At 36.9% G+C, this 10,842-nt stretch overlaps 2 protein-coding genes across 4 annotated transcripts; one reads left to right on the top strand and one right to left on the bottom strand.

Annotated features, from left to right (window-relative positions):
- The first annotated feature begins 690 nt into the window (after positions 1–690).
- On the top strand, positions 691–4,008 carry Mulk (acylglycerol kinase-like protein Mulk). 2 transcript variants are annotated; one of them, XM_071712049.1, is made up of 8 exons: positions 691–921; positions 1,121–1,240; positions 1,318–1,708; positions 1,781–1,896; positions 1,979–2,169; positions 2,452–2,589; positions 2,773–2,891; positions 3,580–4,008. In XM_071712049.1, the coding sequence occupies exons 1-8, from the start codon at positions 812–814 to the stop codon at positions 3,691–3,693; spliced, it is 1,299 nt and encodes a 432-aa protein (XP_071568150.1). In that variant the 5' UTR covers positions 691–811; the 3' UTR covers positions 3,694–4,008. The 2 variants fall into 2 exon arrangements, with proteins under 2 accessions (XP_071568150.1, XP_071568151.1); XM_071712050.1 differs by having other exon boundaries at positions 762–905.
- On the bottom strand, positions 3,810–9,148 carry L(2)dtl (WD40 domain-containing protein denticleless). 2 transcript variants are annotated; one of them, XM_071712048.1, is made up of 8 exons: positions 8,782–9,148; positions 8,089–8,333; positions 7,823–8,003; positions 7,391–7,610; positions 7,121–7,326; positions 5,900–6,102; positions 5,359–5,581; positions 3,810–5,141 (listed from the first exon to the last, which is right to left on the bottom strand). In XM_071712048.1, the coding sequence occupies exons 1-8, from the start codon at positions 8,822–8,824 to the stop codon at positions 4,513–4,515; spliced, it is 1,950 nt and encodes a 649-aa protein (XP_071568149.1). In that variant the 5' UTR covers positions 8,825–9,148; the 3' UTR covers positions 3,810–4,512. The 2 variants fall into 2 exon arrangements, with proteins under 2 accessions (XP_071568149.1, XP_071568148.1); XM_071712047.1 differs by having other exon boundaries at positions 7,391–7,625; positions 8,782–9,146.
- Between the last annotated feature and the right edge of the window lie 1,694 nt (positions 9,149–10,842).

The raw sequence follows: 10,842 nt of genomic DNA on the forward strand, positions 1-10,842 counted from the left end.
TGATACGAATTTGATACGGATACAGTACTTGGTACGCGTATCAAACGGTCGGTGTAAACTAGGCCATAGATTCAGAGGGACGCGAAATATAACCTAACCACTGGATTGGCTGAAATGAGCGTCGAGTGTCAAAGCTAAACACAGTTTAGCTTTTTGACGCTCGAATCCAGCGTCGAGCGTCAACTGGTCACGTGATAGATTCAGAGGGACGCGAAATATAACCTAACCACTGGATTGGCTGAAATCTATCACGTGACCAGATTTGACGCTCGAATCCAGCGTCGAGCGTCATCGTGAAATCGCACCTTTAAGGCCGATATCACAGTCTCCGATTAACGTGATCCTCCGATTAAACTCACTCTGCATCTCTTTCTAACTGTCCCCCTAGAAAGAGACGAAAAGACAGTTAGAAAGAGATGCAGAGTGAGTTTAATCGGAGGATCACGTTAATCGGAGACTGTGATATCGGCCCTTAGTGTTGAATAGAAAGAGATAAACTTTTCCTAGGGGAAAAGTTAGGCTGCGTTCGGAAACGTCACCCGGGTACACACGGGTATACTCCCTTCTCCTTCTAACTCGCTGAGATAGAAAGAGAAGGGAGTATACTCGTGTGCACTCGGGTGACGTTTCCGAACGCAGCCTTACATGATCGCTACCGTGGGGGACACGCACACACCTCCTGCGGTATGAATCTAGTAACTAGTACGAAAAAATGGGACGTGCCGCATTTTTTCATTCGAGCTTTCTACAACAGCGAGAGCAGCTAGCTTCAAATCTCAATTCTCAAATGGTTTTCAGAATTTAATTGACAATGGCCAAGGTATTAACTCTGCTGAAGACGATACGAAATAATTGGAAGAAATCCATGGTGGGAGCCGCGGCGTTCTCCTACGGAGTATCATACGGTAAACAAGCGTACGAGTGAGTAACCATGGGGAACATAACCTCGAAGTCTTTAAATTTATGTAATACACATTTTTACATGCAATGTTTTGTATGCATGCTCGCCCGTAACGATAAAACTATTTTACAGTGAACAATACATCATTTAAAAATGATGCTTAGATGCTTTGAATACATTTATAATTTTTTTGTTATTGAATTTTTGTGTCATATCTAGTACAGAGCAATTAATGCGCCAGTGTTGCGAAGACGTAGCCAGATATGGAGACACCTCTTGCCCTACGAACATCAAGCCCCGTCATGTGACCGTTATTTTAAATTCAGCTGCCAAGAAAAGGTTGTCGCTAGAACTTCAATGCTGGCACGAGAAGCCAAAATTGTTTTTTGCTGATTACCTTGTTTCTTCTTCTCCAGAAAAGCTAAAAAATTATTCCAGAAGTACTGCGAGCCTCTAATGCATTTGGCCGGCATCTCGATAACTGTCATTGACACACAATCAGGAAGCCATGCGCGTAACGCAATAATGAATCTGGAAACACCTACCGATGCTATTATTGTAGCGGGAGGGGATGGTACCTTGTCGGACGTTGTAACTGGTTTGATGAGGAAGTACGAGCACAATCTTCATTTGGTCAGACAATGCCCTATTGGTGTTTTACCATTGGGAAGCACAAATACAATCGCGAGCATGTTTTATCAAAGATACGAAGATTTAATCGACATACACCGCATGATCGATGCGACAATGGCAATTATTAACAATAATCTTAAATTGATAGATACCATTGAAGTCAAATTACTTAACGTACGTATTTTCATCGCATCCGTTTTGTTTGGCGTAGATCAAATTGCATTGAAGTAAAAATTTTAATTTAAGAACGATCCAGAAAATCCCATAAAGCCAGTTTATGCAGTTGGAGGCATAGAATGGGGAGCTTGGAGCGATACGCACGCGTGCATTGACAAATATTGGTACTGGGGTTCCTTACGCAAGTAAATCTCTTAATTTCTTTAAACAAGACTTTTCCCTATGTTTGTACTGTGTTTTATGTTCTCTGTATTTGAATGCAAATAGGTATGCAGCTTATGTGTTTAGTGGTTACAAATCAAAGTTGAACTGGAAGTGCAATGCAGTAATGAAGTATACAAATCCTTGCAAAGGATGTTCACATTGTTATTCCAAAGATTTGTCTTACAATCAATCTACGAATTCCAATAGAAGATGGTGGCATGCATTTCTGCCAAAAAGACAAACACTTGTTTCTGGTAAAAAAATTCTAAATCAAAGATTTCGAATCAACTATTTATAGAGAGAAGATGTTACTAAAATCAAAATAATAAAATGAAAAAGATAGAAATATGAATAAAATATTTGAAGAAATTTGAAGAATATATTTTATATATTAAAGTAAGAGGAAAAGTACCTACCAAAATTATTTTAGTAGCTTCTTGTGTATGTGTGCGCGCGTATGTATACATATATACATATATCATTTTAACAGATAAAAGTGTACGATATTATATTATATGATATAACATATATTTCAGACAATCATGTCGATTATAGTAAAGTAATGAATGAAGATTGCGGTTTATTTCATGAGATGCCTATTTTAACAACAGAACTGTGCATAAAAACTGAAAATGTATCAGTTCAATCAGCGCCTTTATTAAAAATAGCTCTAGGTAATAACCACATTTCATAAATCTATATATGTGTGTGTGTGTGTGTGTGTGTGTGTGTGTGTGTGTGTGTGTGTGTGTGTGTGTGTGTGTGTGTGTGTGTGTGCGCGTGCGTGTGTGCTATATCTATATTATTTAAATATTAGAAATATAACTAAAATTCGAAATAATCAATTTTATATTAAGGCCCAGAAAATATCAGTTATGCCACATTCGTTGAGAAAGGATGGAAACGAGAAAGGGACAATAAATTGCCAATAAATTCAATATTAGATGCAAAATATATTGAATTATATCCTGAAACAGTAAGTCTTTTCTCTTCATAAATATTAATAAAACATTCTGCATACTATATTTTAAAATACCGGGTGTTTAAAAAAAGTGTCCTATATTTTGAGAACAGGTGGTACTCATCAAAATAGGATAAAAAGATTAGTTGGACAAGAAGATGTCCAGTAAACATGGATTCTAAATCAAATACCTGTTGAGATATGGACTAATCTTTTTATTGTATACTATAGGAGGTGTTCTATGTGGTTTTCATTCATTGTCATTTTAAATAAAAAAATACACATTCCTACAATGTTTGTACGTTATCGATGGGTATTGAATATACCAAGGTCTTTAAATGATAAACATTGTCCTTTTCTCATATTAGTTGTTATTTCTGCAGTTCAGTAAGATTTGACCGTTAGTCATTATCAGGTATCGACGACGTACAAACATTGTAGGAATATGTATTTTTTTATTTAAAATGTGTGAAAATGAATTGAAACCACATAGAACTTCTCCTATAGTGCACAATAAAGATTGGTCCATATCTCAGATATTTGATTTAGAACCCATACTGGACATTTTCTTCTTATTTTGATTACTACCTGCTTTTAAACTGTGGGACTTTTTTTTAAACACCCTATATATGTTAAAGAGTTTAATTACTTCATAGTCAATTATCAACTTTCAGAGATTTTAATAGAATTGATTTTATTTCAGACGAATGAAGATCAGATGTTTTATATTGACAACGAAGAATATGAGCTAAAGCCAATTCAAGTGAAATTACTTCCACAGTCTGTAACAATTTTCTATCCCGGGTCAAATAGCTAATAACATTTACAATTAGAAACAATTCGAAACTATTTTTAAAACTATCAAAAGCGGCATTTTAATGCTCATACCACAGTAGAAAAGGAATGAGAAAACAGACATTGTTGAACTAAATGTTACGTAAAAAAATGTCTTTTTTTATTTAAAAAAAAAATAATTTATTGTCGGGTACAAAAAATATTTCAACTATAACGATCGTTAATTTTTATACATTCATGCGTTAATGTAATTTCTAATAATTATACTAAAAATTTGTCAGATCATGTTTATCTTACAACTTAATTAAATTGTCTTAAATGTTAATCTTGAAAACTACGCAAGGTACGTAAGGTTATTGCGAGTAAACTTTAATATCTCCTCTCAAATACTTCGTTTTGTAAATCAGCATAAACTCTTATCATTTTATAAACCAGTCTTTCCTTCTTCATCAAACGCGTTATATCATGAGTAAGTCAGTTATTTTATAATATTAGCAAATGGGATTTAATGATCCTCCGCTTTTATATTATAAAATAAACAAACTAAAACCGAAGAAAATTTCAAAATCATATTCGTAAATATCCCTTCGGCAAATTGCCAAATTCTACGTTTTCAAGATGTAATTGGTGGTAAATTATTATTGTCCAAAGGAAATTCGCTATATGAGCATAAGTTTAAATTATTTCATAATATTAGTAACCGGGATTTTAAGACTTTTCGCTTTTATATTATGAAATAAAAAACTGAAACAAAACCGAAAAGAATTTCATGATTCAATTCGTGAATACTCAATTCGCGAATTCTAACCAAATTCGAAACTAAATTCTACACTCATTAATTTCAAGATGTACTCGTTGGTGGTAAAGTATTATTATTCGAAGGTAAATCTTTTTCATTCTCTTTAATAATGGCCTCTTTATTAAAGAAGTTCAGTATAGAACTTTTTATTGTTTTTGTAACTTTTTGGAGCTCTGTCGATCGCGATTTGTTGGATCTTCGGCCAGGTGTCGATTGAGTCTTCGGACTGCTTGAAGTCGACGCAGTCTTCTTTTGTTCGTATTTCTCCTTCCTATATTTCGTTAACCAATCGACATTCTCCTTGTACTTCTGCGGTGATATTTCAAGTAAATGTGGCGCTGTACCATCCACCACAAAATTTGGCAAGTTAATTGTAGGTGAAAGGAAAACTTGGTCATTTCTGCTCGTGGATTGGCTCGTACTGGGTTCGTCCGAATTGTAGTCTCTAGTTGTAGTAGGGGTCTCGTTACTTGAACCGAATAGCCTTCGCATACCACGATTGTCCATATGAGGTCTTTTCGCAACCGTCTCATGGTTTTCATAAATAGGTGATAAAATACATTTGAATTTTTCCTCAGATCTTGACCCTATCATCATTTGCAGGTAACTACGTTTGACAGGATTATGCTTATTTTCATTATAAACTTCTTTACTAGATTCGGGAGTCGTAACTGTAGAATGAAAATATTTCCTTAAGAATAATGTATAATTTGTAACAAATTTTTAAAAGAGTATAAGAGAAAGCCTTTTTTTAAATGTCCGAGGTTTAAAATCTCTTTGAAAAGATCGCTTTCTCTAAAGATTTTTTAAACTAAGATTTATTAAATTTATACTCAATCTTTTGTTTATTTACATAAACTTTGTAACAGCAATGTGTTATATTCTTACCCGGGGTGAGGACAGGTGCCTTGTGTTCGTCCGAGCTTGGTGTAGTTTCTTGACGGGTATTCGAGTATCGAGAACTTGGGGTAGTTTCTATTTTTATTTTTTCTAAACAGTATCTTTCTACGACTTCAGCTTGACCGCGTATTATCACTTCTTTGTTATCTTCTTCGTCTTCGAGCCCGACTCTCCATATTTTGTGACAAGCATCGTCGGAGCAAGTCACTACCTGAAATGATTCTCAGGATCAGATAAGTATTGAACTTTCTATAAACATCTAAATTATAATTCATATTTTTCAAGAATTATGTCAAGCAGCAGGTCTGAGATAGCATAAATGTGATTTTTAAAAATATTTTTATGTGATAAGATAAGAAACTCTTGTTTATTTAGGACCACTTCGATTTAGGATCAATTGCATTTTCTCATTAAGCAGATTGGCAAATGCGATTGGTCATTTCCAATGGACTAATCAACGATTAAGTTAATCAGAACTTGGTCGAAGTGGCCCTTAGCATTTATATAAATGAACAAAATAAAATGGAACCTTAGTTTCTCCCACGCTGCACCACGCAATGCAAGTCACTTCATCTCTGTGACCGGAAAGTTTAACTAGTGGTGTACCCGGTCTGTTAGTGTTCCAAATGTATGCAAGTTCATCGCTGGATCCACTGGCAAGATAACGACCATCAGAACTCAAACAGGTTTTTACGTAGTACGTACGATTTTGATGCCCATAATACTCCGCCACTGTCATAAAGATATTTTTCCATAATTTAATTTCGTTAGAATTATAAAAGAATGTATCGATATATAGAGTGGGGCACTTAAAGTGTTACAAGCTGTTATCTCTGAAAATATTGGTTTATTGGAAAAATGTTTCAGATAAAAGTTCGAGAGTTTGAAGGGAGCCAATAGACGATCTTATTAGATTTTGGGTCCGGAATCCTTATTGGGTACACTAGGGCCCAAGTTAAATTTTTCAAGGGAAAACCCCCATTTTTTATTATACTATCTTTTTCTACTAATTAATTTGAACAACTTTTGTCTAAAGCATTTTTATATTTGCCTAATACTTTTTGAGATATTCAAGGAAAACTTGGTAACTTTACCAATATTTAACTTATGATATCTCAATAATTGTTTGTCGGAGGGAAAAGTGGTATAGGACTTTTTGATTTGATTTGGTCAAGAATATGCTGTTGCAATAATACTTCAACTTTTTTAAATACTTGTGTATACATGAAAGCCCCAAGGACATGTTTGCACAAATATTTAAAAAAGTTGGGGTACTATTGCAATAGCATATTCTTGGGACCAAATCAAGTTAAAAAGTCCTGTACCACTTTTCGCTCCGACAAGCAATTATCGAGATATTGTAAGCTAAATATTAAAAAAGTTACCAAGTATTTCATTGAATATCTCAAAAAATATTAGACGAATAAAAATGTTCAGACAAAAGTTGTTCAGATTAATTAGTAAAAAACGATGATACAAAATCGAGGTTTCCATTTAAAAAATTTGACTTTCTCTCCCCCCTTGAAAACCAGTACGGTTCTATCGCGCTGAAAATCATCTCAAAATAATCCCATTAAAAAACCTTTTTGGATTTTTCGTCTAACTTTGATAAATAATATAACACACACGCACGCACGCACGCACGCACGCACGCACGCACGCACGCACGCACACGCACACACACACACACACACACACACACACACACACACACACACACACACACATTTTTAAGAAGAGAGATACTTACCTGGTTTATGATTATATGACGATACATTATAAGCGTATATAATATTATCCATGCAACTTGCGTATAATGTAATCCTGTTTGGGCATATTAACAACGAGGAGAAGCCGTTTCTGGTACTATTCCCGGAGTAATTCATTAGATGCTTAGCTATCGGCTCTTTCTTGTGGACAGTGTAATTCTTGCGCAAGTCCCACACTTTCAACAGACTGAAACAAAGAGGATGCATTACACTCTTGTGCCAACACGCGTAGGCGTGAAAGCGAGTCTTACCCATCGCCCGCAGCGCACGAGATTAATGTAAAATCATCTTGAAACACTAAACCAGTAATACTTTGTGGCCTTTGTGCTCGCGATGTTTGAGTGTGTGACTTTCGTCTCGTATTGCTTGTGCCACCGATACTGTGCGCATTGGCGATACAATTATCTGGCTTAGGTTGATCACTGTGATTAGCTCTGATGTCCCATATCATGATGAAGCCATCTCTAGCGCCTGTTGCAAAGACAGCTAAAATTTTAAAAGATTCTGAGATATTCTAAATTGCACGGCATTATAAGCGACGATTAAATTCATGCAGATTTAAGAAACATAAGAAATTAAATCGTGCAAGTAAAAGAAAAAGCGGTAATATATTTTCATCTTTCATCTAAAAAATGAAAACAAAGAAATATATAATTCCTTAAGAGCGATATATATCTAGGTACCTTTATCATCATCACGAAAGACTGCTGTTTTTACACTTCTCGTATGTGCGTGAAAATAATTAATTTGTTTTATCTCAGGCCTAGTAACATCCCACAAACGTGCTGAGTGGTCACCCGACGCTGTAACCAACTTCATTTCTCCAGGCATCCAGGCAATATCGAAGATCGCATTACAGTGTGCCTTGTAGAATATAAATATTTTCCATTAATACCTCCACGCTCACACCGAGCTCGCTTGTTAAGTGGCAATCGAGATAAATGACAACCTGCGTTCCTTCCAATGGTAGATTGTATTTATCCTTGATCCTGGTATCTTGGAAGGCGACTTTCCCGTCTTCATTCGCCAAGGCAAGAATCTCCTCGTACCCTGGCGTGGTGCAGAAACGGCACGCAAACACTGGCGGTCCGGGATTGTAATCAGCTGCATTTGTGTTTGGAGTTGTTCCATGATATACATCATTGTAATAGCATTTTAGGCGATAAAGAGCGATGTCATAATCACATACCATTCCTGCATCAAGTATATCATTGTATCTTATCATCAAAATTTGATGGAGGTAATTTATTTACTTTACATTTTTAAAATTTTTAATTAATTTTAATTAATTATATGACAAACTATTCTAACAATACTTCAATTGTCTACAGATATATAATGTATCATTCTAGATACAGTGTATCATTAAAATTTGAAATAAGTAACATTGATTGCATATTATGTTTTGTAATATTCCAATTACAAAATGTGCTATTGTAGATACATTTTGCAACTAGAAGGCATCATTAAAATTGAACAAAAATAATATCGATTGCAACGTTTTAACAACAATCTAAATCAAGTTAATAAAACCAATCTGATTGATTGTGAGTGCATTAATACAGCACAGATAATCTGTGTAAAAAGAACGTCCGTTTAAATCCCCCGTCAGACGTATGTGTATATGCGCGTATCTATTTACCGAATCCTCTCTCCCGTCGATCAATAGCGTTTGTTACATTCATTGTGCACTGACATTAATATAATTCGGAAAATAACGCTTCTAGAATCTACTACAGAGAATTGTTTACACGCGTGACAATGTACGCGGGAAATCTGTCAGATTTCTTGCAAATTGGGTTCACTTTCATGTAGCGTCTGCACACAGCGCTATTACTACGTTTACGCGAGCTTTAAGCGTCGTCTACAATGGGAGCTTTCCAGCAAGCGACACAAGTCGACACAGGTATCGTTTTGTCTTTGTTACTCATTGCCAAAAAAGAAAGATAGAACGACGTTTGTGTCGGCTTGTGTCACTTGCTGGAAAGCTCCCAATGGCAGAAGGAGTATGCAGTAAGACGTAAGCAGTAAGCTATTGACCAACCACAGTCAATTATTCTTGAATTGTAAAAATCCCATTAGTCAATAAGTTACTGCTTACGTCTTACTGTATACTCCTGCTGTCATTGTAGACGACGCTTTACTTCTGTAGTAACTTACGATAATTCCTTCGCGTAAACAAGATTTTTCTTCGCGTAAACGGGATTTTGTAGATAGATAATTTACTTCGCGTAAACGAGTGATTTATCGTAAGTTACTACAGAAGTAACGCTCGCGTAAACGTAGTATATGGCCCGTATCTCAACATATATGCTGCGTTCCCACTATACGCGTCGCGCGTCGCGTCGTCTGTCGTTAACCAATCTAAACATCCAATTTTATTACATTATTTGTGATGGGATGTTTGGATTGGTTAACGACAGACGACGCGACGCGTGACGCGCTCAGTGGAAACTCAGCCTAAAGGTTTGTTCGCGTGTTAGGCTGGCGTCCCATGAAGTGGATAACGCGGAAGCGGAACGAGCGTATCACCAATCACGGGATCGTTCTGATAGAACCCTTTCAAAGATTCCGTCGAAACGGTCCCGTGATTGGTGATACGCTCGTTCCGCTTCCGCGTAATCCGCTCCATGGGACGCCAGCCTTATACTGTGGGTTATACTGTGGGTGGAAGCACATAAAATTACAGGAGCCACGAGCAGAATGCAGAAGCCATATGCGCATGCGCTATGGTATCTGTAGAGCTCTACAAATACCATAGCGCATGCGCATATGGCTTCTGCATTCTGCCCATGGCTCCTGCAATTTTATGTGCTTCCACCTTTAACCTGCCTGCGCTAACCCCCTCCTACGCTCTTCTGCATTGTCGTCGCAATCTCGCCTTTGCCCCCCTCAAGCCCCGGACACACAAATCGACGGAAGACGTAAGACGTATATCGTAAGGAAATCCACCAATCAGAGTCGACTATTCCCCTCTTACGTCTTTCGTCGATTCGTGTGTGAAGGCCTTTAATAACGTTGCCAGCCAATCACGGAGTGGCTGGTCACATGACCCGTTGTCGCCTCTCTCTCCTAGAGGCTCTCTAGAGAAAACTGATCTCAAGTTTAGTAAATTTTGCTCTGATTGGTCAAATTTCAATCCAATCTCAATCCCAATCCGTAGTCTGATACGGGCATAAAGCTGGCCACACACACTTTTTCGTAACAGTAAAGCCCGTATCAGACTACGGATTGGGATTGAGATTGGATTGAAATTTAATCAATCAGAGCAGAGAAAACTGATCTCAAGTTTAGTAAACTTTGCTCTGATTGGTCAAATTTCAATCCAATCTCAATCCCAATCCGTAGTCTGATACGGGCATAACAGTAGGATTTCGACCAATCGCGTTACTCGATTGGTCGAAATCCTACTGTTACTGTTACGAAAAAGTGTGTGTCCGGGCCCTAAAGCTGGCCACACACACTTTCGTAACAGTAACAGTAGGATTTCGACCTATCGCGTTGCTCGATTCGGAAACGTACGGCCGTACGTTCCCGAATCGAGTAACGCGATTGGTCGAAATCCTACTGTTACGTTCTACGGAAAGTGTGTGTGGCCAGCTTAAAGGCCATTGCACGTAACAAAGTTTTAGTCATAATCGTAAGGTCGTAAGAAAATAGACCAATCACACTCGATTATTCTTTAAGCGCGAGAAGAATAATT

The sequence above is a fragment of the Temnothorax nylanderi genome, unplaced genomic scaffold (assembly GCF_030848795.1).
Source record: "Temnothorax nylanderi isolate EJ_2023f unplaced genomic scaffold, tnyl_v1.0 TNYL_tig0105_pilon, whole genome shotgun sequence".
NCBI lineage: Eukaryota > Metazoa > Arthropoda > Insecta > Hymenoptera > Formicidae > Temnothorax > Temnothorax nylanderi.